Below are 27,166 nucleotides of genomic sequence, written 5' to 3'. Positions count from 1 at the left end.
CTAAAGAGAGCTCTAAATACTAATTATTTTTGTTTGGTAGTGGAAAATGCTCAGTGGGAAACTTCCCTCTTTCACCAATCAGTGTAAAAGCCTGGTAAAGTTTGAAACATATCACAGAAGACTCAAGCCAACAGTATTTACGTGTGATTTTGCTATGATAGACAAGACCATTTTGTCTTAAACTTTGCACATTGCCAAGAAGGATGAGAAAAATAAATAGGACAGAACAAAACTTCGTGCTAGAGGAGGATGGAGAAAAAATATCACACTACTATGGCAATAGTAGTGGCCCATAATTCAGGAGTCTCCATGCACTAATTAAATGTACTTATTTGTGGGATAAAGTATAGAGGGTAGTCTTGAGGAAGCACTGCGACAGTCAGTTCTGCAAATAGTGGAAAGAATAATTAAACATGGTAGGAAGGAATGTAATATGAGTGCAACACTGAAGATTTCCCAGTTCTATCTTTTCTTTTTCCTCTTATGTCTGTTTTACCAAACATTTAGCATTATTGTTGTTCAAACTCCTATCTTCCTTCTTTTACTGTTGCTCATCATGTTGGTAGCAATTAGCTAGATAAGACAGGAGCAATTTGCCATGATTTGCTCCTTAGACACTAGGCAGACCCTGGTGAAAAAAAGCAGAGTCAGAAACCAGACAGGAGTAAGTAGACCAAATAAAATTAGATCCCTTGAGTTTCAGAGATCAGAAGTATACAGGTAGTCACATGAGAATGTTTGCGTGCTGAAGAGAAATCTTACCTGATCTCAGACAGGAAAAAAACAAAACAAAACAAAAACACCAAAACACCAGAATTTTATTTATTGAGTTTGGAATAGAGTTTTTGTCTTCTTCCTTCCCTCCTTCCCTTCTTCCCTCCTTCCCTCCTTCCCTCCTTCTTTCCTTTTTCTGGGAAATCAGTGTCTGGTGAAAGTTAGTTCTTACCCAGAAAGAAAAACTTTATGTATACAATCTTCAATAGTTTGTTTTAAAATAAATGACAGTCATCAAAGCACCTAGGATCCTCACACTGTTTTGGAGTGGGGAAGGGAGGGAAGATGAACAACAGAAAGCCACATCTACAAAATATGTTCCATCTTGTTCATACAAACTCTATGTGCTCTGAAAATGGACTATGCATTAGAGAAAAACAAGGCCTTCTATGGGGAACTGGGGAGTAATAGAGCAAATATGTTGGCATTCACGTGTGATCTGTGCATAAAATCCCTGAACTTGTTACAGGGGAAAATTCGAAGTTAGTAACACAACTTTGAAGTCTGATGTCAGCTATAGAGTGGTCACGGTGCATCCATATGGACTCCCAGCAATAATGACATGACAATAAGCCATCTTCACTATACAGCTGTAATGGAGGGGCTTGAAAATTATGTTTCCTAAGAGTTGTAATAGAAAGAGGGGATGATGAAGTCACTCCTTGACTTATTATAGCTGATGAGCTCTACAAAACTGGATTTGATAAAAATGACACTGGACCCAGTTGAGCAAAATGTTCTCCTTGGGAAGGGCTTGATAGCCTACCATTTTATTCTATAAACATTTCAGCCAGGGAGAACATTTTTTTTTATTTATTTTTATTTATTTATTTTTTTTATAGCTGTGACCACTGTGTCCCAAAATATCCCATGACACTAAAGAAACTTGCAAATGATAATCTACTTGAACTTGGTTGAACTTGGTCAGAGTAGTCATGTTTGCCTGACACACATGCACTATAAGGGACATTTCTTCATTCTGAATATTTTTCTTCTAAGACCACCTTCAGCTATCTTCATATGGCTCCTTCTCTGTGACATTACCAGCCACTCATTAGCTTGAACATGAGGGTCACCAGCTACCCCCTTTTTATTATTTTAATCCAGTCAATGCATTAAATTTGGCACACTGTAAGGCCATGTCTCTACCAGAAAAGTAAGCTGGTTTAATTAAATTGATTTAGACTTATATAAATTACTATGATAAATGTATTGAAGCTGGTGTCTCTCATGTTCATACTGATTTATCTTGCATCAGTTCTGCTCCTGCCATGAATGTCAATCATGATTATTTTTTAACCAACACACTTATCTAATGCTGGCAAAATCACAATGTAAGGGAAGAAAGTCAAAGTATAGGTTTGCTGGACCAAAATGGAGCTTGCTGATATCACATTGAATGCTGCAAAGAGCACAAGAAATTATGGGACAAAGGAGAGAACAAGGCACTGAGGTAGCAGAAACAGGAAAAATATATGGTGGGTTTGGGGAGTAGGAAATCTGACAGCAGTGATGATGGTTATAATCTTGTATTTTCCATCTGATAAGCATTGCCCATTTAACTGTCATTTCTCATCATTAATTTTTACTATACACAGACAATTCCCTCTGCAGGAGGAACCTTTTCATCTGCTGCAGAAGCATCTCAAAACACCACAACAGCCTCTGAAAGAGCTCCCTGTGTCAGAAACATCAGCGGTGATGACCTTCAGGGACACGGTAGGACTTGTGAAAAAATATGGTTGGGCTTCTGAAGTATGCTCAGGGGGTTTTCATGTTTCATGCTGAAAGGCTATGTAATGGTCACACTGGCATTTTCTGGGTATGTTTTGTTCCTCTAATGTAGCTCTTAAACCCTCAGGACCTTTCAGAAAGCTGGTGGCATAACCTTACAGCTACAGGCTGGAAAGATTTCTACCTTGTTCTTTGCACAGATTACTGCTGCATTATCGTCAAACATGTTCAGTGTAAACTACTCAGTGTAAATAGCTCCTCTGAGTACGGGAGCCTCAAAACAGTCTACAAAGCAAGGAAAGAGTGTCTCACTATGTCTGAAGTCCAGCCTGTTGGGAAGAACCAGCACATAGTTTTCATTTTACTTGTACAGTATTTTTAAAGTTTAAGTAACATGACTAGGGGATATAATTTCTTGTGGTAATCCCTTCATACAGGGATGAATGTCACCCACAGGGAGTCCTTGCCCAATAGCTGGCCCAGCAGGTGGAAATACCATAATCAGTTATGATAGTATTCCTCAAATTGCTTTGGTTCACTACAGCTTTTGTACGCTGTTTACCACCAACTCAGTGTGAATGCACAGGCTGCTGTCTTGTCATGAGGCATGGCTTGGACATTCATCTTTCTGGGATCCAGAAGATCATCATCTGGAATAAATAAATACTACATGAGGAGTCATTGCAGCAATGACTTAGGGGATTTTGGAGATCAGAAAAATCAGCACTCTTTTAATACAAACTGCCAAGCAGCTGGCACTACCTGACTGGCAGATGCCATACTGCCAAGGCCTCATGGTTTGTTTGCTGCTAGGCCACAGTACTGAGAATGCTTCTTGTATCACCCCTCTGCTCTTCCTTGCCCAGAATCATAGAATCACTGACTATCCTGAGTTGGAAGGGACCCACAAACATCGTCAAGTCCAACTCCTGGCTCCACACAGGACCACCCACAAATCAGACCATGTGTCTGAGAGCGTTGTCCAAACACTTCTTGAGCTCTGTCAGGCACAGTGCGATGACCAACTCCCTGGGGAGCCTGTCCCAGTGCCCAAGCACCCTCTGGGTGCAGAACCTTTCCCTAACCCCCAGCCTGACCCTCCCCTGTCCCAGCTCCACGCTGTTCCCTCGGGTCCTGTCGCTGTCCCCAGAGAGCAGAGCTCAGCGCCTGCCCCTCCGCTCCCCTCGTGAGGGAGCTGCAGGCCACCATGAGGCCTCCCCTCGGCCTGCTCTGCGCTGGGCTGAGCAAACCAAGGGACCTCAGCTGCTCCTCACATGTCTTGCCCTCTAGACCCTTCATCATCTTTGTAGCCCTCCTTTGCATACTCTTTAAAGGTTTATGTCCTTCTTGGACTGTGGCACCCAAACCCACACACGGTACTTGAGTTGAAGCTGCACCAGCTGTTGTTCAACAGCTCCTGAACAATTTCAGAGAGTCTCAAGCATAGGGTGAGCCCTGGTTTTGTATCACAGATCTCCAACATTATTTATTAAAATTCTTTGAAGTAAAATTTGAAATGTCTTAGTACATTTCATCCACTTTAGAAGGACACTTTCTCTTCAGTAACATTAGTTTTGCTGCCCGTTTTTCTTCTTGAGAAATTCTTTGGATAGGTTGAGGTGAATCTGACAGTGCAAGTGCAGTCCGTGCTTGTCCAAGGAAAGGGAGGAGTAGCTGAGGAAGCAGACGGATCTGCAATACCTGGCAGGCTCTTCATAGGACAGTAGGCATCAGTCCACAGGATTAGCTGTCAGGCAATACATCTTAGTGGGCACAAGTCAGCCCTCAAGTCCAGCTGTGAAATGTTTTGCATGTCTAGCACCTGTTGGTACTCTGTCTCCAGTATTTCTGGGCTACTGAGTCAGAGAAAGCTGAAAAGCAGTCTTAGTTGCCTTGACTGGATTTAAGCTCTGCTATCTGGGCCCTGCTTCCTTGGGAAGGATTTCACAGTATGTGCAGGGGCACGTTATGGTGGGGTTTACTTGCTTTTACTTCAACACAGGCATTATATCTGCCTGCAAAGTAATTCTTATTGCAGGGGACAGCTCTTGCTTTAGCTGGCATAACAGAATAAATAGTCTCCAGAATATGATATACATGTTCATTTATTCCAGTGTAGTAAGGAGCAAGTCTTGGTTGTGTGTACATCAGGACAAGCACATTTTTCATCCTATTCTTCTGCTCTTCATCCTAAGTGCGGAGCAGGGCAGGACTACTGCTTTGAAGTTAGGTACAAATGTGCAAAGGAAGAAGAAAAAACATGTTTGCCAGAGCAATTTCTGCATTTGAAGCAAAAGGTATCCAGCTGAAAACAGGTTAAGATTTCCATCTTAGTCCTGCATCTGTTTTTTAACCTGGAAGTTAGCTGAAATTGCCCTAAGAACAAGTTAAGAAGAACAAGTCAAAAGGAGCTAGCATCACAGTCAGTGAAAGTACAAGAGCTGAATTTGATTCAATGCTTTTTCCCACAGACCCTGGTTTCCATATCTCTTTTCAAAATTGTGTTCATTTGGAGAATCCTTTATTAACATTAGCATATTCTTAGACTGTAAAACTTACTGTAGAGGGTACTGTGGGACTTAACTTATCTGATCAACAATCTAACCTCTGGAATCAAGCAGGATTAAATACTGAAATAATTCTACTTCCCATTTATCCATCTTTTTCTTGAACACTGCTGATGACATAATGACCTCCTTAGGTAAAATCTTCCTACGCACAATTTGTCCTATTAATCATGTCTGCTGATGACATTTCAGTACTTCAGAACTAAAATAATAAATAACAATTAAATAAAGCCTTGAACTTGATGATAACTTCCATTAATCACAAAAAAAAATGTTGATGTTGACTTATTTGCAAAGTGTGACCAGCAGGTGTAATTTCCTTGCCCTCCCAAAACCAAAGTATTTTGTCTTTATTTTTAATTCCTTCAGAAGACTGGCTTTTGAACTTGGCTCAACAACAATCTCTGCTCTCACTCCCTTGGAGAATTACAGTTGTATTTTGCCAATGAGGCCTACAAAACAGAGTGACAAATGAAAAAATATAACATGAAAAGGCACTTTACACTTTGTCAAGGAGAACTTGCTAGTATCTGCAGATCAGTCTTTTATTTTTTATTTTTTTTTAAAAAAGAAAGATTAATTTTTTTTTCAGAAATTTACCAGGTAGAGAATCACTGGAAAAAAATAATAATAAATATCCCTAAACAGTGTTACTCCTGAAGGAAGTATTCTGATTTTTCTCTGTTATTATTAGCAGTTACTTTTAAATGGATATGGTGCGTATACATTGTGAATCTCAACTGAGGCAATAAGCCCAAGAAGTCAATCATAGAATCATTGAATATCCCGAGTTGGAAGGCACCCATGAGGATCATCAAGTCCAACTCCTCGATCAGTGATCATCTGCTCTTGCAGGTGAGCAAGAGAGATGAATCTCAACTATTTCTATCAATATATTAGAGTCATAAATAATTTGTGTTGGTCACTCTGTTTTTGCTTTATTTACGTTAATTATATTTTTACTTTCATATAATTCTGTGTGGCAGTAATTCACTATACACATCCTCATCCTTTTTTTTTTTTTTTTTTTTTTTTCAGCTTTGTCCTTATAAAACCACACACACACACAAAACAAACAACCAAACAATGAACAACAACAACAAACATACAATTGAAGCACAATTCAGCACAACTAAAACGATAATTCACAGGACTGTAGGATGGCTCTCCTTGGGAGGGAGCTCAGGAAGTCTCTGGTCCAACCTCCTGCTCATGGCAGGGTGAGCTATGAGGTGAAATCAGGTCAGTCTGGGCTTTTTTCCAGTTGGACTGAAAACCTCCAAGAATGGAGACTGTCCATTCTAGGGAGACTGTGCTGCTGCTTGGCTGAATTAATTAAGCATCTAGCACTTCTTGTCATAGGCTGTGTCATAAAGATGTAGTGATTTAGTGCTGTCTGAGTATCATCATACCAGAAAAATAGAGTTGTATACTCCTGCATATCCAAACTCCAGGGCGGCCTCAAGGTCTAACCAAGAGTCTGGCAGTTCCAGGCAGCCTCAAGAAGCTAGAAACCACAGAAAGCCATTTTTGCTTCCTACAGTCTACAGCTTCAATACAGCAGATACAAACACTGTACCTAAAAAAAGCAGAAGGGAAGACAGTGCAAAGGCCAGCCTTCTTCCTCCCCCTATAGAACTAATTAAAATGCTGCTCTGTTGTCACGGATGTGTGGATCAGCTCAGAGAAGGCAGCTCTGTGCAGCAGGAGCCAAGGCAGGTGGGATTCAATGTACACAAGGCCAGAGAGCAAAGACATGAGAAGTTTGAATTAAGCATTAAGGGCAAGCAGTGCCAGCAAAGCCGCAGATATGGTCACAGCAGTACAATTTTAAATGTCTGTAACAGGCAGATAAAATGAAGAGGGAAAAGTTAAACATGCCAGCACCATCCTGATTACTTCTTGAAACTGTGCCCCCTTCTGCTCTCGCCTTATGCACCATCTCTTTAGCTTTGTGCTTCTGACCACAGCCCCAGGGAGGGAGGCTGAGGTGGAGGCCGGGAGGCAGGGAGGACCATTGCATCTCACGTTTGGTCTGGGCTGGGGCTGCAGTCCTGCAGTGCAGTCCACTTTGCTTCTCCAGCAGGTTTAATTTAGGTTTCATCCCTGCCATTTTCTTACCTCTGGGAGCTATGGCAGCAGTAATTAGAAACCAAGAGGCCTCTGACAGCGAAGTGTTATTACCCATGACAAAAGTCTGTCAATTAAATATATTATAATAACAATAAGATAGTGGACAGGGCACATTTTCTGTTTGATAAGTCTCTTCAATTCCTCCATAGTCCGCCTAATGGCCTTTCTCCCTGATAAAGTACACTCTTGTTCTTCTCCTGAGTTGAATTGTTTCAGATGTTGAAATCCTTTTTCTAAGTTTAATTCTTCTCCAGCAAAACGGCTGTGTCACTTTGGCCTGGAGTCTGGAAGTATGTCTTTGTCTGCCCACCTCAAGTGTTTGCTTGCTGCTTACTTGGAGAGTAGATGGCCGGAAGGACCTTAAGATCACCTTACACCCCTCTTGCCCATCACAGGCCACTACATGTCACTGAATTACCTCCATATTGAAAGTGTATAAGGAAACTGGAGCAGTAAAACAGCTCTTAGTCTAAAGGCAACTTTGCTCTTGTAAAGCTGGCCTTCCCTTGCCTTGTCAGGCTGTTCATTACCTAGCTTGCAAATAGACTAAAAAGCTACCTCTGCTGTGAAATGTCTCCCTCCCCAGTTTAGGGAGTCAGGCTAGCACTCCTGCCTCACACAAAAGGGGCTAGACACGTGGATAGCTCTGCATGTGGGAGCAGCATTGGCAAGATTCATTCCTCAGGCAGGAAAACAGATGGGTGATCCTGGACAAGAAGGATGGCTACATCTCTCCTGTAGTCCCCCAAATGTATTCCAAGTCAAGGTGTGCCTCCTACCAGCTCCCCAGGTCCCTTTTTAGAGACTGCTCTCCTTTGCAGCCTGGCCATGCCAGGGGAGGATGCCCCTCTCACACATCAGGGTTTCCCAAGGGTGTGCATCAGCTAGGGGGATGACACCACAAACAAACAGCATCTACAAGGCGGAGCTGTCTGCATTTGTATGTGCTTCTTAAAGGCAAGTAAAGAAGTAATGATGTAGAATTGTCCTATTCCTCCTAAAAAAAAGGACTTCTCCAGACTTGTTTCTTCAATCTCGGAAGGAACTGATTTGATTTTTCACAGCTGTGTACCACGTTTTCTGACTGATGAGCAGTAACAGGTTGGAAAAGGTTATTATTGTTTCAGAAACAAACAAACAACAACAAAAACAAAACTAACACAGTTTTTTTTTAAAAAAACTTGTTAGTTCTGGACAAGTAGAGACACTTAAATCAGAGAGTACTTTAGGCTGACATTTAATTATGTAATGAGGAAGGAGAAGAAGCACACAATAAAATAAATAAAAATAATTGTAATGTGGTTTGCTGAAAAGAACAAGTAGATTGGAAATGCTATTGGGCTGCACAAAAATAGCATCACACAATTAAGAGTTCATTTCTTTTTTGCTGGCAGATTAGGGACTTCTTCCCCCTCGCTTTTTTCGGTATTGACTATCAACAAGGGAAATAACTGTCTGCCTCCCTGCAGCTTTCTGAGGATGTGCTGCTGTTGCTTTCTTTTGAGATTCAGCTTTCTTTCCAGCCTGAGGTTTTGGATCTGTGAGTGACCTATGCTATCAGCAAAGCAGGGAAGTTAATAGACTTCTTAATTAACCTCTGCAGGATTCATTTATTTTGATGCGAAATTAGGGAAAGGGCAAGTAGGTAAACGTCTACAACCATCCAAAAGCTACTGCTGACTACATGGCTACTACATGCTCTGATGAAATTATAGCTGCAGCAGTGAAGCAAGAGAAATCTCAGAGCACAGGCAAACAGATGTGAGATGGGAGCTCTCCCTGTCCTCCTCAAGAGAAATGGAGCTAGCCCAGATGGTTCATTTCTGAACCCATCGTGAAGCTTGTCCAATTGTTAGCTAAGGCATTCACAGATTATTTATTGCATTTTTTTTAATCGTGTCTTTGTTGCTCACCCATGGTGATAGAATCTAATAAATTCAATTTAATTTTACCCTTTCTGTATTGTATAATCTATCTTTTTTTTTTTTTTTTTTTTTTTTTTTTTTTTTTTTTTTTAATATGGATTCAGCTGCTTGGTCTCAGGCACCAATGGTATTACAAAGTAATGCTGTGTGTGTGTAAATATTCTCCTACAACAGCTAAAATTATTACGGTGAGTTTGGTATATTCCCTTCTGCAACTAATGAGAAACACAAAATATTGTTGTGGTGGATGTGAAAAATAGGCATCGTCACCCAGAGCCTTCCACATCCCCCTGTGATCCGCACGTTGCGTCTCGCCTTGCCTGTGCCTCAAGGGAGTTCAGGAGGGAGGGAGAAGCGGCTTTGTGCCCGTGCCTCCATGTTCTCCTCCTCCTGTTTCGTTAGATGCGGAGCTGCTGTCTAGGAACCCTAGGTGGGCTGTGTGCTCAGGCTCCCGACCAATATGTTGCTTTTCCACAGCTGTTCACCCATCACATCCGCATATGAGTAAACATGCGACACTTGGGTGCAACACTGCTGACTCCTCGTCTGCCAAGAAGCTGACCTGTGAGGCCCTGCTTATCCGTACAGCTTGAGGACAGCACTGACCCCAAGCTCACCACAAATATGAATAGCTCCTCCTTTGAACACCATGCAAAGACAGAATCCCAGCTCTGAGCTGACGCTGATCCAGGTGATACAGCTGGAGAACATGCCAACCAAAGGTCTGCTCATGACCTCCATCTGCAACTATTTCAATCCAGGTAGAAAATCAAATGCAAATGTAATACTTGATTAATTAATTAATCAAGCAATGTTTATATCGAATAAAAGGTTTGATAGAAATTGTTATATAAAATATAAATGACTAAATATTAGCAAATTAAAGTATGACTTTTATAAACCAAAAAAAAATAGAGTAGTCATGGAGAGAGATGAGTGTATTAGTCTTCTTCTTGGTGCTTGCCTGAGAAGCGACAGACCGTGTCCAGTATTGGCTTGAGCTGCTTCAGCACCTCAGTTGTCCCACCCAGAAAAGATGTGATGGGACAGACGCACTGCCCGCCTGAGTCCCCAGGACAAGTCAAACAACCTTGTGAGTACAATGCCCACATCTGCTCCGCAGCTGGGGAGTGCTGCAACCACTGGAATTTGGGTTGCTTTTTTTGCAGCTGTTCATTAGCTAAAGACCAAGGGATGCTGGCAGTGCTGCAGAAGAGCAGTTTCAGCAATTCCAGCAGACTCAGCTGGAATAGGAAGGACTGAGTTTTAACTCTGTCTAGAATTTGGCTTAGCTGAGAGCCCAAGTCCCCACACCCAGGGAAGAATGCTCAACCTACCTGCAGGTGGGTATACACATCTTATTATTATTATTATTATTATTATTATTATTATTATTATTATTATTATTTCTCACTTGTTGCCATTTCTACCCTGCTTATAACTTTTCCTGGTGCTGTGTTGTCTCTCTAGTTCAGCCTCTGGTCCTGCTGCAAGGCCTGCCAGGTCTTGAGTGGGCCTCGAGTGGCACAGCTACAGGTCAGACATCTGCCCGTGTTTACGGACAGAAACTCAAAAGGGAAAAGGGCTCAGTCCCCTGTGAACTCAGCTGGACATGGAAAGGTGCTTTTCTGTTATTTATGGAGGTGACCACAAAGGCTGCCAGCCTGGGCCTAAACTCGTGTTATAATTTTGGAAAACTTAGACTCAGAAATGGACTTCATGGTAGAAGGTAAAACACTTCTTCAGCATAAGCCACAAAGAAAGGTCGTAGGACTAACATCTAGCACATTCACCTGTTAATCAGTAGGATGAGATGCTTAACAAAATGCAAATTTTCACAATTATCCAAAACCTATCCTTATCTTTCAGTAAAATATAGTGATATAGTAATGAAGATGCCAGACGTGCCATAGTTGAATGTCATCGAGCTGAGGAACAGCTGTAATGGGAACTGAACATGCTTAACACTGTCTTTGAAATCAGGCCAAGAGTGCTCAGACCACAAGGGCTATTTAGCCACATGAACATCATCTTGAGTAATTATTAGAATGTTAAAATGCACTGCTCTCAATCTGATTGCACGATGCAGTCGGTCTGCTGATATTACTAAACAGAATGAATTCAGTGTAATCGTTGCTCCCAGTAATTTCGGCTAACCAAGGAAAAAAGGCCTGCACGGCTAAGCTGCAACGTTAGATGCACAAAGCCACGTGATGCCACGCATGCAGCGTGATAGTGAGACAAAATGAAAGCAATTTGAAAGAGTTGTGTTGGACAAATGGACACAGAGCAAACGTTTGGGGCTGCATTTGTGACAGATCCGTGTGTGCAAGCAATCCATCGGTCATGATGGCAGCAGGGGGACCTGTGCTGGACCTGTGGTTTCCCTCTGCATCATTAAGAAGCAGCAAATGAGCTGACTGTCCCGAGGACAGGAGCTTCCTGCAGACCCCCTGCTTATGAGCGGATCCCAAGCTGGGCTGCAGGTGTGCATCCACGTGGTTGAATTGGTAGGACTGGAGCTGCTCAGACAATATCGTTCCACTCCATCCAGCTGTTGGATTTGGATTTGGAGAGCCTGTACGGCTTAACAGTGGGGATGAGAACATTGACGGGTACGTGCTAGAGGCGTAGGAGCTGGAGAGGGGATACGGGGCGGCCAAGGCTGCAGCTCGTGGCAGCTCGCGGGTGCTTCGGCTGGCGGAGATGGCCAGGTTTTGGGGGCTCTGTCCCTTCCAGTGGCTGCCAGGCAGCACCAACCTTATCTTCCCCCACTTACGGAAACATGCAAGGGGGGGATAGGAGAGAAGAAAATCTCTCAGTAGTAGCCTAATCTGATTAAGCCGAGGTTCGGCGTGCGCTGAAGACGGCTGGCTTTCTGCCCAGAGAACGAACTTTGAAGGATTTGGAGCGAGCGATCCCCATCTTCAGAAGCGTCCCTCGGGTACCGCACCACGCTCCGGCGGGCCTCCTCTGCGAGCCTGTTAGACCGGGGCTGCCGAGGTACCCGGAGTGAACCGAAATGTTAAAAACTGACACTGGCAAAAGGCGGGGTGCCTGTAAGCAGGGGCTGGGCCCGCGGGGTCCCGGCCGCCGGTGCCCCCCGGGGCTGGGCGACGCCGGTACCGGGCGGTGGCGGCGCTGTCGCCGTCGCCCCCTGGCGGCCCCGGTGGCGCAGCGCAGGGGCGGGCGCCGCCACCCACGGCCCCGGGGGCTCCGCCGCGGCGGGCGGGGAACAAAGGGGGCGCGCGGCGGCAGCAGCAGCAGGAGGAGGAGGAAGAGGAGGAGGAGGAGGAAGGTCGCCAAGTGCCGCCACTTGGTAGCCCGTGCGCGGCACCGGCTGGCGGCGGCAGCCCGCCCCTCGCTGCATGGCAGCCCAGTGAGGGAGGAGCGGGCGAGGGTCCGGAGCCACCGGCGTCGGCAGCAGCGCCCTCCCTCGCTCCCTCCCTCCTCTCTTCCCTCCCTGCCCTCCTCCATCCCCGTCTCCTCCCTCCCCGGTGCCGCCGGGATGCGCCCCGCCGGCCGCTGAGGCGCAGCCCCGCCGCGATGCTGTCCCCGGAGCGCCACCGCCACCACCGCCACCCGCCGCCGCCGCAGCCGCCGCCGCCGCCGCGCCCCCCGCCGCAGCCCAACCATGTCGTGGCCACCATCGAGAACCTGCCGGCCGACGGAGGAGGAGGCGGCGGCGGCAGGGGCGGCATCTCCGCCTCCTCCTCCTCCAGCGTGCGCCAGAGGATCAGGAAAGTGCTGAACAGGTGAGGCGGTGGGGAGGGGGGGGGAGCCCCGAGCCGCAGCCCGGGGAGGTCGCCCACAAGTTGCAGGGCGAGCCCCGGTGGCAGCCGAGCCTCGCCGAGCCTCCCCGGCCGGTGGTTTCGTTGCCTGGCTTCCCATCAGCTTGCGCCGCCGGGGGGCGAGGCGGCAGGAGCGGGGAGCCCCCGCCGGCGGTCCCGGCTGCAGGCGCGGAGGTGCCTCTGGAGCGGCAGGGGCCGTGGGGCGGGGGGCTGGCGGCAGAAGGGGTGCCCCGGCCGCACGGCGACACGCAGGGAGCCTCGTCGTGCCGCGGGGCTTTGTGCTCGCCGCTTTGCGGGGTGTTTCTGCTGCACGGCGTTTGGCGAGGGCTGGCGTTTTTACCACTGTCCAGAGCCTCACCGGTTGCGCTTCTCCAGAAGGAGCCTCCGAGCTCCTCCTGCCCGAAAAGCCAGCCGAAGCCGCTCCGAGCTCCGCCACTTTTGCCCGGTGACTTTTACCGGTGAGCACCGCTGGGATGGTGCACGCCGGTGTCGACATCTTTGCAACCTCTCTAGTTTTGGGTACATGCGATATGGAAGAGCTACTAGAAAAAACATCTGCTCTTCTACCTGGGTGTACTAGCTTTGGAAATGAAGCTCCTTGACTCTTCCAGGCTTTAAAACATTAGGAAACTATCGTCGTTTCTATCTCTGTTCCGAATACCTGAAGGTATTCGATTGATTGCTGGCAGACCGTTGCTATTATATGCCATTAATTACCTGTTACCACTCTAGGAAGATCTCAGAAGCATTGGTAGGGGAGGAAATCTTTATCCTTTGTTAACTGAGCATGCAAAGGATTGAAAAATAGTTGAAACAACTAGGAGCTGCCTCAGCTCAGACAAACTCATTTACACGTTTTCTCAAACGTGTGCGTTTGCAACTCCCGGTGTAGTAAAATCCCCTCCGTTCCTCAACCCAAGTGTCTGTGCCATCCTGGAGGTCCTTGCAGAATCCCATTCTCCAAATCCCATTCTCCTTCCGCTGAGTCGTACCTGGGGTGTCTGAGATGTATGAAGATGTGGAGAGGGAGCCCAGTAGAGCCGCAATAGGTAGCCCTGTCCAAAGGCAGTCACAGCGATCCCTGGGGAGCCATCACAGCAGCTGCACCCCTCATGGCTGGGGAGGGTTGGAATAAAGCAAGGAGTTCAAGGAGCTATCGTGCCTGTACTTATATATGACTCTTGGCCATATATCAAGAGTCAAATCAATATTTGTTGCTACATAGATGTGATTAAAATGACGATATCTAGAGTTTTGTGGGAGGAGAAACGGACAGAAATTGGCTCTGGTGGCCAAAGTTGAATCATTGTTCCTATTCACGGTCTAGACCTCTCATCACGCCGAGGAGCACCCCAGTAAAAAGTGACCACTGCCCAGTCACATTTTTCCCAGCATACTCTTTTCCCAACCGCAAACCTGAAATAGTGACATTTTTTTGCCAAATTTATGTGATTTATGGAGAGGACTTGTTATTACGGAGTATTAAGGCAGACTTTTTTTCATTTAAGAGAATCCTTAGCCCATCCCCAAGTCTGGATCAAGGGAAGTTTTGCCCAAGTGAGGTTTCCTTCAGATTTTCATAGGAACTAAGGACTCTGCCCTGAGTAGTATTGTGGCTTTCATAGAGTAGTTCTGTTGGTACAGTGAAAGGAAACCTGACACAATGTTCATGGTTTCATCTTTGAGAACATTAGCATGCAATGTGTAAGGAGAAAGGAAGAAATACGTGTGCAATATACACAAAGAAGTTTATCAGGGCATGTAGTGACAGCACAAGGGGTAACCATTTGAAATGGAAAGAGGAGAGATTTAGGTTAGATATAAGGAAGAAGTTTTTTACTCAGAGGGCGTTGAGGCCCTGGCCCAGGTTGCCCAGAGAAGCTGTGGATTCCCCATCCCTGGAGGTGCTCAAGGCCAGGCTGGATGGGGCTTTGGGCAACCTGGGCTGGTGGGAGGTGTCCCTGCCCATGGCGGGGGGTTGGAACTGGGTGGGCTTTAAGGTCCCTTCCAACCCAAACCATTTTGTGATTTTGCGTTTCTAAGTGGTAGCCCAAGTATTGGCTTCTGCAATTAGTGTTTCTCTCCTGGAGAAGTGTGGCACTGTCTCTGTGCTGCCTTTACTTTGTGTGCACCATTTGATTGAGACCTGTTTGTGAAAGGTTACTGGTAGACTCATTCAGTTGAGCTAATGTGCTTCTGTTTTTTGCCAAAGTGGGGGTTCCTAAGACAGACAGACAGATGAAATAACAGGTTAACAACAGCTGGGGTTGCTGGAAACCTGTTTGCAACTGGTACAGTCGGAGAGGAAACAGCAGGAGAATGGGGCAGACACTGGCAGGAACTGAGCATCATTTCTCTCTCACTTTATATGTAGCAGCAGTTCAGTCACCCAGGCACTTGGTGATTCCTGAACTGCCTGCCAAGGCTTCTCTTAAAATTGCTTTACAAGCTATGGAAACTTATTTTAGCTTCACCTCCCAACCTCTCCTCCCTGTTCGCTCAGTGGATTCCAAAACCTGGAGGAACCCCTCAGAGGTGTTTGAGAGAGAAGTAATGCACTGAAAGCAGAGCTGGTTAGCTTCAAAGATGTAATTCGGTGATCAGAGCAAACGCTGCACTCTGAAAAGTTGGCCGTGACAGAAAACCAAAGGAAAACACAAAACTGAAGGGTCAGAATCAAAGTGGGCTGGAGATGCCAACGAAGCTGTGGGATTTACTGGAATAGTTTGGATATCAGTTCTGAGCTGATGGTAACAGTAAAAGGGACCTGCTGTATTCTGAGCAAGCCGTTATCCTTGAAGTCTGAGAGGATGACTGAGTGGCCATTGCATTAAGGGGAAATGTGGTGATTACATACTGAAAATATGTCCTTGGACCCATGACTCACACCTATGGTCCATGAGGCCCAGCTGCAGGTCCTGCCCTATACCTTTTTTTGTGGCATTTGCTCAGCGGCTGCCCCTGGCTGACCCTGCCCTGGTACATAGCAGGTGAGGGAATGACTTATGTTGGCTGCTTGAGTGCTTGTTTGCTTCCCCCCAGCCTCTGGGAAGCCAGAGTTGGACTCCACCAACTCTGTCTGCTTGTAGAAGACCACTCCATAAGCGGTGACTCAGCTGCTCCACATTGCCTCCCACCTCCAGCAGGAAGCAAGACAAAAGGCGAAAACCATCCTGGTTAGAGCTTGGTGATTCTCTGTGCCACCTCTCTGGCGCTTGTGCGTTTTGGAGAGCGCTGGTGGTGGATCTCAGCTTGTTCTGTCTGCCTGTGTTCAGCACCGAGTGGTGGCTTGTCTCCCTTCCTTGTACTTGTGTGACCTGCCGGGTGAAGAGCAGAGAATCACCCTTCTCCTCCCCCCCAGAAAACATTCCCTGTGGTCCCAGAAGCCCTTTGAACTAATTTACAAGCTAATCTCATGCTGAAAAAGCTGGCTATCACCAGAGGGGAATTGGATGGAGCATAAACATCGCTGAATCGTGGGGGGAACAGCTTGCTAAATGGTCTTCTTGGGGGATTCTAGCAAATTATTTATCTAAAAGTAAGCCAAAAAATGGGTTAGCTGCTTATACATGGACAGGATCTTTGTAGTCCTACACACCAGGACAAGGAGGGAAAATGAAGTTCCTGCAAGAAAAATGACTGAGAACCTCTAGACACTATGTCAAAGCTATTGAACCTAAGTAAATAGGATTGCTCTGGGAAACAGCGAATACTACAGCCAAGTCAATGATCTCAGGTCTCCAAAGTCACGTCTAATGTCCCTATTACTGTGCTGCTTCCTCTGCCGAGGGCTTTTCTAGAAAGCTGGATGGCATGTTCGTTTTCCTGGGCTTGCCTGCCTCCGTCTTCTAGTACATTTGTGAGGAATAGCTGCGATAAAATCTAGCCATGGCTTATCTTGTTGTTGCAAGGACGTCTTTGTGTACTTTTTCTTGATATTTGTAAAAGGTGCTTCTCAGTTTTCAAAAGTTTCCTAAAAATCATATCAGAATATTAGAGATGTAGTCAACCTGCTATCAGGAAAGGGAGTAAGTGTGATTTCAGGCACTCAGTCCCATGCCATCCTTTCAGTAGCTTTGTGGCTGTTTGTTCTCTGCTCTCATGAATGGCGGAAGCTTTCTCTGGAGCAGTGTTAGTCTCCCTCTACTTCTCTGCTCACTTATTCATTTCATCAGATAAATTTCAGCCTTAGCCATAAAACCAGTGTAGGTCTAATTACCACTACCTTTCTTAGAAGAAGGAAGAAAAAAATAGTGCTGTTAATAAATACAATTCATTAAGCTAGTCAATGATTTATTTTATTGCCAAAATGAAGAAAATGCAATGAATAAAAGCAATTTAGATACCATTTGGTTCTTCTCATCAGAAAGCCCGGCTGTTCAGGTACAGTCTGAGTAAAATTTTGCCTTTTCATTATGTTATGGGCCCAATTCATCCCTTGTAAGGGAGCTGAGGAAGAATTTGGCCCACTAGCTGGCTAACTGAACTTGAACTGCGTGTAAGGCTACTAACTCTTCAGAGATGAGAGCTGTTTAAATTACATTGCGAGTTTCAAAAGCTATAACCCAGTGATTTTTTTCCTTCTAATAATGCATACCCACATAGTAAATCTGATAGAGGGAGTTTATGTACTAAAAAAAAAATGAAATTGAGGCAACATATTTCATTGCCCTAAAGCAGTAACATCTTTCAGTTGACTGATCAGAGAGGCAAACAAACCAAATAATTTATGGCATTTTTTTCTTAATGAAAAGCAAGTCAAAGATCAAATGTATCATTTCTGGAATCCCAGAAAGCGTGAGTATTCATAACCTTCAGTTACTTTGCTTTCTTCTTCAAAACAAAAGGATTGGCTTCCTTGGAGACTTTTGCTTTTATAAAGTACAAATAACTTCTCAAAGTCTACCCAGAATAACAGTAGCTGTAGAAGAATGAATCTGAGCCCAATTCAAACAGCTGTAGCTCTCCTTTTAGGTAAAAATATTTATACAATTTCAAAGTAAGTCAAAGAAAATGGGTTCAGAGCGTAGATAGAGCAACTAGGTTGGCATTCTTGTACCAGTTAATTTTACTCTTTGGTGGGGGGAGTGGGAGGTCATATCTGCCTTTGGAAAGCACCCTTTCAGAGAACAGCAGTATAAAATTCAAGCAATAAAAAAAGTCCAGTGTTTCTGTTTCTCATTAGTTTATCTGTAATCACCATTTTGAAAGCAGTAGACCTCTGTGGATTAGCGATGATCCCAATAATTTGGGTGCATAAGGGAAATACCTGTATAATGGGAGGAAAAGATGCTTTTCCTCACCCCCTCCAAACAACTACTTTCAGTGAACGCACACTTATTGGCATGCCATAGCACACTTTTAAAACGCTTTGATTTAGGAATGAAGATGAGATAACGCTTTCATGTTGCTGCTGTAACAGGTGCTGGAAGTCTGTTCAAGTACAGTTTCAAAGTGTCTAAGCATGGTTTTGTACCAGGTTTCAGAATTAATGTCCCACAGCTCTGTTTCCCCCCGCCTTTCTTTTGTTCCTGGGAATTGTACCTTGCGAGATGCAAGCCTTGTCAGTCCCGGTCTGAAATGGGAATTGTTTGAAGTGCGGGGATTGAATACGGTGAGCGTGCTGTCATCTAAAATCAAAAGCCCAGATGATGATTGGGAAGAGACTTTTCCTGGGATGTTCGAGTTGGCGAGGCTAAATACGTGGGTTTCATCTGTCTACCTCTGGCATTCAGAAGGCCTGTACTTACTGGGTGCCTGTTGTAAGGGGGAATTTTTGACACTGGCTGTCCCGCAGGCTTTGGGAAGGGGTTACTGCCTCTTGAACCAGGGGGGTTTCAAAAGAGCAGCGCTGTAAATGGCTCCATAGAGGAAGCTGGAGGAATGGACAGAGTGGCTCTTATGGGATGGACAGAGCAGCTTTAATGTGCTAATGAGGGGAAGGCCAGATGCCAGCAGTGATCAGAAGGGCTCTTTGTGGCTCCCTCTCCTTTGAGATGGCTGGAGTCTCTGTCCTTATCGCTGCTGTTTCTGCAGGCAGAGGGAAACACTGGGGCTATTACTGAGGTGTTCCCTTCCTTTAAGTCAGCAGATAGCCTTACAAATCAGCACTTGAATACTGATTAGGACTAATTACCAAGAAAGCTTAGGAAAATGAACTTGCTGAAGAAGCTTGAGTGTAAGAAACTGCAAAAATCACCCCCCAAACCCAACAGCAAGAAAACCCATGCTCAAAGGCTTGTGAGCTGAGCTTGAGCTCAGCTGAAATCACTTGTTGCGAGAACAGCTGTGTGGGGACTCATAAATTGCTATGACTGTAAAGTGTGTAAGTGTTGGTGGTTGTGAAATTCATGTTGTGAACCACCTAATCTACCTGTCTCTGCTTATTTACGTCTGTCATCTGTCTCCAAGGGATTTTTTTCTGAAAACATGCCGGTTTTGAAGCTTGTGTTTCAGCTTTCTTTGACTTGGTTTCTCTCATGCTTTAAGAAAACATTGCTTCAATACGTATTCCCTTTCCATCTTGTTTCTCAGAGGCACCAAAAGACTGAAGTAGGTGGTTTGACTTGCATGCATCACGTCCTCCGAAGCGTGGTTTGAACTGAAGGACAGGAGGTGGAGGGGACATTGCCCACAGCCTCTGTGCTCTGCGAAAGGACCTGTGAGGCAGCGCTGTGCTGTACATCTGCAGGGACAGCGCTTGCTTTCTGAGGTGTGTCATGGTACACGCACAGAGTAAGCCAAATGATTTCCTGCGCTGGGTAGATGATGCTAGATGTCACCATAAAGGTCCATCAACAAATGACATCAAGTTGATACCACTGTGAAAAACAGTGGCACTTACTAAGCCAACCTTCCATTTGTAGCAGGTGCAGTCATTTCAGTCCTTAATTTCAGTGCCTTACTGCCGTGCTGGTCAGTTATTTACTCTCCCTTTTTCTGTAGAGATGTAGGAGGTTGTGCTCCAGCTTCAGGTAGGTCTGAGCTGAGATAGAGTGTGGTGGTGCACAGGAGCTTAAGAGCTGGATGGGGGATCCTCTCTTTTACTATAATTTTTTTTTTTTTTTTTTTTTTTTTTTCCTGTCAGAAAATGTAGATGAGTCAAAACCTGGTCAAGAAGGATAAGATTTTCTCAAGACTGTGTGTTCAGGAAAGCTTCTTTTGTCCAGACTAGATTTTTTGGATAGAATGTGAGCAGGACTTCACAGTAATCTGGTGATGGGACTACTTACATAGGAGATCACATTTAACCCTGCTTTGCCACATCCCTGAGGGCTGCGCTGTAAGGTTCTCTTTGGATGAAAGTCTAAAAGTCTTGGTCTAGTCCTAACATAAAATGGGAGGAGAACTTCTGAAGTTTGGAAGCTGAAGATGGTTTTTTTTTTTTTCTCCTAGCTCATCTCCCAGGGTATTTCAGGCTTCAAGGTGTTCATTTACAAAAGCACACCATATGTGAACCAGGTTGCTGCATCGGCAGTACAGATAAATGAGGTAATTTATGTCCAGCAGCAAGACCGTAAATATCACCTCTGGAGTCCCAGTGTTAATTGTGACCTGTAAACCAGTATTAGCTGAATACAGAACAAAACTGAAATCTGAAACATCTACAGTGATGGCTGCTAGCTTACTTGACTCTCCCTAGTTTTCATTTATCAAAGAAAATGTTGTATGCATGTCCAGAAACCTGCTTTACCATATCTTATGAGGCTTTGTTGGTTTTAAAATGGTGCCGTCTCTGTGCCACGTTCATTCCCATTACTTTGTCTCATCTGGCGCGTATTTTGATGTGAAGCTACCGATGGGGTGGAAGGATAGGTACCTGGCTTGTGTTCCCTGCCCTGATGCCTCTTCATTCATTTCATCTCAGAGGAAGAGTTTCAGCAGTGAGCTCCTGTATCTCTCCAGCCTAATAACTAAAATCCTAATCCTTAATGGACTACTAGGCTTGGAGCTGCTAGCTCAAGGCCTTTCAGACAGAGAAGTTTGTGGGCAGAAGGAATGCTACAATGTAAAATCCCTGCCTTTTTTTCTTTTTTGAAGAAAGGAGGTGGATGGATGTCTAACACCAAGAGTACCTTTGAGGCTGTGAATCACAGACAGGGGAGGTGAGAGGTTAGTCACTGACAGGGAGGAGCCTAATGTTCCAGGAGGGGTAAGGCATAAACTGTACCTGACCCTTTGCTTTCTGGTGTTTACCTGGATTTGGATCCACTTAGGATGTCCACCTAGGTGCCACTGCGGCTGTCCCAGGATGCATTATTCTTCTGCATGGCTCTGTGCTTTCCCACCTGTCCCATGATGATGAGATAAATGCTGGAAAATACTTAATAAAATCAAATTAATTATGCTGTGATTATTCTAAATCCAGATATTTTAAGGAGATTAAATATCTCTGTCTCTATCATCTTCTGGATGTGGCTTCCAGAACCATGGGACTATTTACTTTCTGAAATCTCTTCTTACTAGAAGCTGAGAGCCATAATGAAACAGAGCAGGTATTTCTTTCCTGTTGCTTCTCTCCTTTTCTCTCTGTGCTACAGACACAAAATACGTTTGATGTTTTTTCAGCTCCCCGCTGCCAGTATATTCAGGCCTGTAGGGGCTGTTCCAGGTAGATTGAAAGTGAGCAAGGACAGCAAAAAGCGAGTAGGTTGGGATGAGCTGAGCAGGGAGCTGGAAAATATTTTAATGATTATGGGATTTGATACTTGAAGGAAATAAAACTTTAATATTGTAGATATAATTTTCATCAGGCTGGGAACGAGGATTAATACTGTCAGGCAGAAAATGTTTCCAAGCTTCATCTAACTTGGTAGGGGAAAAGCCAGCACCCACAAAGTAGCGCAAGCTTTTCTGCACGGTTTTATTGTGCCATGGGACATAATGGTCACAGGTAGACCTCTCTTCTGTGTTTTCAGGTCGGCTGCTTGATAGCTTATCCTTCTGCAAGACGTTTCAGTCTCTCAGTCTCCAGGGAATTAACTCTTCAGTCATGGTAGGTACAACAGGTCTGATTGGAGTGTCTCCTTTTCCTGCTTGATCTACCTGAGCTATGCAGGAAACTTCCAGCCACATTTGGGATACCTGACACGCTGCATCCGCAGTGGATGACGCCTGTATATGGCCCTGGATACCTTGGGATGTTGCCTCCTTTTCAGGTTCTTCTACCAAAGCTTCTTTGCTTTGACTTAGCACTCACCACCACTTTTTTTTTGACAGTATACTTCAGTGTTTTTTTTGGTCTGCTTTGCAGGGGGGTGGTCATGTCTTTGAAGAGATTTAGTAGAATGTAAATGTCAATAGACATTTAGAGGGCTTAGCCTATAAGAAGAGGGACAAGGTGATGTGCTGGTTGTAGTATGTGTATGAAAATACAGGTTGCTGGTATTTGAAAAGGCAAATTCAGGTTTTCTGTCATTTAAACAAAAAGGTGACAGAGTAACTGTCAAGTGGTGGAATGCACTTGAGTAGTTAGGCAGACTGGTCAGGGTGAGGTGCAGTGCAGTAGTTGGAGGGTTGCTAGAAGTGGAACAGTTGTGCTGCATCTCCATTAACCAAGCAAAGTATCTGGGATTCAAAGTTTCTCCTGTTTTAAACAGGTTACCCAAGATTAAGGCATCAAGTAATTCCTTAATAATTCACTTGGAAAAAGGGCTCTGTGTCTGTGCGTGTAAGCATGTGAGATCTCTTAAGACAAACTACAAAAGTTGCCCAGTTTAACATCTGTTACAAATAAATTCTAGCATGTTCTATCTCATAGAAAAGGTTTTGTTAAATTTGATGTGTGAAAGTGTTCATGCTTATGGATTTGGTAAACGTTACCATGCTTATAGAACTTATTATTAATCAGGTAGATGAATTTATTAGATTTATTCCTATACATTTACAACGTATAGATGTATTGAGACATGAGCCCACAGAATCAATACCACTTCTCATATTTATGAATGGTCTTACTACATCCAAAATACTGTTACACTTGAGAGTATTTAGCTGCAATTTATTTTTGAAGTATATAAACTATATTACAATTTCAAATTTGTTGGTTTTTCTTCATCCTTTAACAATTTGCTATATTTTTTTCACATGTTTGTGGGCTCTATTTTAGCAAAATGCCATATGTCAAGCAACAACAAAGTCATGACCATGCTCTGGTCAAAGGGACTATTCAGCAACTTACATGTTTGCAAGGTTAGGGCTGTGAGACCAGACCCAATCTTTCAGACACATTTTGGCTGCCTTCCTGCATAGTGGGTCCAAAGCAGAAGAGAAAACAAGGTATAAATTTAGCTTACAACTCAGTTGCCTGTGAAGTATCCTATATTTGCATGTTTTTCTTAGAGAAGCAGCCATGTGTGCATTTATCTTTCAGGAGCAGTCGTGTTTGTTTAGGAAGCAATAAAGTGCACTTCTGCAAAGACTGGATGAAATGGATAACTGATGCGAGGCAAGAAGGGAAGGAATATTGCTTGTCTGCTGGTTTCCAGAGCACTGCTCTTAGATGCAACCTGCTGAAGCCTAGCAGTGTGAAGTACACACTGGTACACAGAACTGACTTTAGGGAGGCAGGCTGGTCTAATATGGTCATGTGCTACCATTGCAGTTATGGTGGTACTTGGATGTATCATCCTTCCTTCATTTGGATGAGCTGGGAATGTTCTGTAACTTGAGGGAAGAGAATTAAGGAGAGCAGTTGACCTCAGTCCAGCCTTCAGATACAGTCTGGAGACGCTCACAAAACATTTGTGGAGGAATCTCCAACAGCTGACAGAATTACAGAGAGAACTTTCACCCAGTGCTCTGTAAGGTGAAGCCCCTTAAAACTAACTCTCCTCCAGCCAGTCTTTATTATTTCCTAGCGGGAGTTGCTGTATCTGCTGCTAATCTGACCACTTTGTGATCTGCACTCACTATTGCTGCCGTAGCTGGAGAGTAATGACCTGCATCTTTTTGACTAAGCTTAACTGAAAGGTACAGGAGAGCTGGTGGCAGAAAGCAGTTCAACCAACCCTTTGCACTGACGGTTGCAGCAGGCAATGAGGGGAAATCCTGTCTTCTGAAAGGCTTAGGGAGAAGTTACATACAGCAGCTGCTGATTTACTGTCCAGGATTGGACATCAATTGTTTTTTTTTTTTTTTTTTTTTTTTTGGCCTTGGGCAAATCTCTTAACCTCTCTGGGTCTGATTCAGAATCTGTAAAATGAGATAATTAAACTTAACTACCTGGAAGAGTTGTTGATTATTTAATGCTTGTAGAATGCTCCACAGCACTATAAAATACAGTGTAAGTGCTCAGTAGCTCTTGGAAGCAGCTGGGCTGCAGTTCCTGTAGTGTTTCTTTATGGGCAAGAAACTTTATGGGCAAGCTTTGGCCAGGTAACAAAATGACCAATGTGTGTGGTTCACATAGGCTTTGGGAGGCAATGGGGTGGCATCTTCTGAGCTACCTCCTGACAGAGGACCAGGGGAGGTTTCCAGAGAGCCCTGGCCTTGGTCTGGGCTGAGGCTATGGCTGCTGAGGGTTGCTGTGGCAGGTAGCGCGAGCACTCCTTGCCCTGCTGCTGGCTGATTGGTTTTTTCTCTCCTCCCCTGCCTCTTCCTGCTTTGTCATGCTGGTGGAGCAGTTTGCATGGAGAATCAAGTTGGTGATCTGAACCAGATGGGGAAAAAAGTGGGAATAAGTTTATGTTGGTGGTGGTTTGCTTTTCCGGATGGATCCTCTCTGCATGCAGTTGTTTGCGTGGCTACAAGCACATGGGCTAGTGTGGTGGTTTCAACCTGCTGGGCAGCTGAACTCCACCAAAACCTCTCTCTCTCTCCTCCATCTCACAGGAAAAGGGGGAGAAAATACAACGGGAAAGGGCTCAGGAGATAAGAACAGGGAGATCATAAATTCAGACACGGGCAATACAGACTCAGCATAGGGTTAGCTTAAACTCATAGATTAATGTAATTTATTGCCTATCATTCTCAGACTAGAGCAGTGAGAAACTGAAGGCAAGCTCAAATCACCTTCCAGCCATCCACTTTCTTTGACATCCTCCCCCCAGGTGGTGCAGGGGAATGGAGGCTGCGGTCAGTCCATAAGGCTTTGTCTCCACCACTCCTTTAAGGTCACTCTCTGCCCCTGCTCCACGCGGGGTCCCTCCCACGGGATGCCGTCCTTCCCCTGAGCCTGAGGGGGCTGCCCACAGGCAGCAGCTCTTCAAGAACTGCTCCCACACAGCTCCGTACCACGGGGTCCATCCCCCAGGAGCAAACTGCTCCAGCACGGGTCCCCCACGGGCGGCAGTTCCCCCCAGGAGTGAGCACCCCCACGTGGTGGAGATGGGCCTGTAGTCATTCCTTAGAACTGCATCTTGCCACTATTGTTTGGGATGCTTATGATGTATGTGATCAATGTATGTGCACACACACATATTGGTTTGGTTTTGTAGGAGACTAAAAAGCTGGGGCAGGGGAAGGAAACCACTTCCTTTCCTGAGCAGGCACCCCTGAACAAATACTTAGAAGTTGTTAGGAGGGGGTGGTGAGTTACCAGTTACCAGTTACCCTGTCAGCCTTTTACAGGACAGAATAAGGTAATGTGAGCTCAGACTGAGGAATGAGCTTGCTCTTAAGTCACAGTTTCATTGACTGCCACAGGGAGGACTCATTTCTGTCTCCTCCCTGCTCCTGCCCAGCTGCTCCTTCTGCTTTTGCTCTGTCAGACCTGGCTCCTGTCACACCTCACAGTGCATGCATCCAACCCACAGGCATGACAGAGAATTAGCATGGCTAAAAAGGATTGGGTTTTTAAAACAGACAAACAAAAAGCCCTAAAAGCTGGGTCCTTAGTTAAGTTCTGACAAGACAAGTGCCTGGACTGATAAAAGGAAGGAGACTGGGAGCAGGAGAAGAGAGAGGAACAGGGGAACAGGAAATAGGGGAAACAGGGACTGGGGAAAAGAAACTGGAAAGAAGGAAGGGAAAATATCACTTTCTGTGGTCACCATCTTTTAATTGGGCTTATCTGTATTGTACTACTATGCCTGGGCTAAATGCTTGCTGCCAGGGTCCTTAGCGTTCTGCTGCCTGTGCTGTCCTGCCATCTCCCTTATCACAGCCCTTGTGTTGATGCTCCTGAGAAAAGTGGTCATCACCCCAGGTGAGACTTGGTAGGTATCAACAGTTGGTAAATGGTCAGCTGTAGCCCATTTCTCACTCAAAGGGGGAGAAAGCTGTGTTGTCTGTACCCAAAGACGGGATAAAGAACAAGGCCTGACATCTAGTGGCATGAACCTGGATGGAGCTGGGAGAACAAGATGTGCTGTTAGCCTGTAAGCAGTTGCTGTTGTGTGGTGCTGTTAGAGGTGGTGTGAGAGGTGTGATGCAGTGCTAAATGGAGATGTCTGGTCAGCAGTCCTTGCTATGCCTTCTATTATATATATATATATATATATATATGTATATTTAAGGCAGGGCTGATTTCAGTGAGGATGAGCGATTATGCACAAGCTTAATGTAAATTTTCTATGTTTCCCCATTGCCAGAAGATGAAAAGGGAGCCTTATTCCTGATATTACTTTTCATGTTAACTGAAATACAGGTGTGTGTTCAGCAGGTCTAAAATCATTATATCTCATTTGTGGCAGGGCTGCTGTGTGCTTTATGACTCACCTCTGTCTCTCTGGAAATGTATGCAGTAATTTCTCTCCTGTTGATTATTAGAAAAAATAGCAATTGATCAGTGGCTGCTGAAGGGGTTTATCCCATTTACTGTGACGGCATGCACTGTATTACAGCACTCTTGTATACAGTGCACTGTGAATAACTATTTTTGTTTGGCTGGTGTGACTTAGGAGGCCTATCGTCACTCCCTGGCCTCTCTGTTTCTCTTCTGTTGCTCCCTAGAGCCAGCAGCCATGTGCTTTCTCTCCAAAAAGCTACGCCTCTGAAAGAGTGCTCTGATCAGCAGTCCCACCATCTAAGTTACAGGAGGAACTTCTCAAGAACAAAACATCCACCAATTTGGTTACCTCTGGGAGCAGTCTCAGCAGTGTTCCTTCTGGGTATACAGATTGCACTAGCACCCAAGATGGTTTGCTGCGAGCGTTTCTTCATTACTCACCAGTCCTCCTAGCACACTGTTACAGCTTTGCTTGTCAGTATTGCTGTGGAAAGGTGTTGCACAGTTCCTCTGTATCACTGCACAGTACGCTCCCTGCTCTGGCAGCCGGTGAAGCTGTTCTGTTTGGAGCAC

General features: G+C 45.0%; 1 protein-coding gene across 2 annotated transcripts in view; it reads left to right on the top strand.

The window, feature by feature from the left end:
• Window positions 1-869: 869 nt before the first annotated feature.
• SLC35F1 (solute carrier family 35 member F1) overlaps window positions 870-27,166 on the top strand; it is a 257,592-nt gene continuing 231,295 nt past the window's right edge. Inside the window, exons 1-3 of one of the 2 annotated variants that reach the window (XM_035320594.1) lie at window positions 870-896; window positions 7,399-7,407; window positions 12,581-12,888. In XM_035320594.1, the coding sequence (XP_035176485.1) occupies window positions 12,680-12,888 (209 nt within the window). In that variant the 5' untranslated portion in view covers window positions 870-896; window positions 7,399-7,407; window positions 12,581-12,679. Of the gene's footprint in view, window positions 897-7,398; window positions 7,408-12,360; window positions 12,889-27,166 lie in introns of those variants that run through there. The other variant, XM_035320593.1, reaches the window with a different exon arrangement.

The sequence above is a fragment of the Oxyura jamaicensis genome, chromosome 3 (genome assembly GCF_011077185.1).
Source record: "Oxyura jamaicensis isolate SHBP4307 breed ruddy duck chromosome 3, BPBGC_Ojam_1.0, whole genome shotgun sequence".
Classification (NCBI taxonomy): domain Eukaryota; kingdom Metazoa; phylum Chordata; class Aves; order Anseriformes; family Anatidae; genus Oxyura; species Oxyura jamaicensis.
This window is presented reverse-complemented; position numbering and strand designations above follow the sequence as displayed.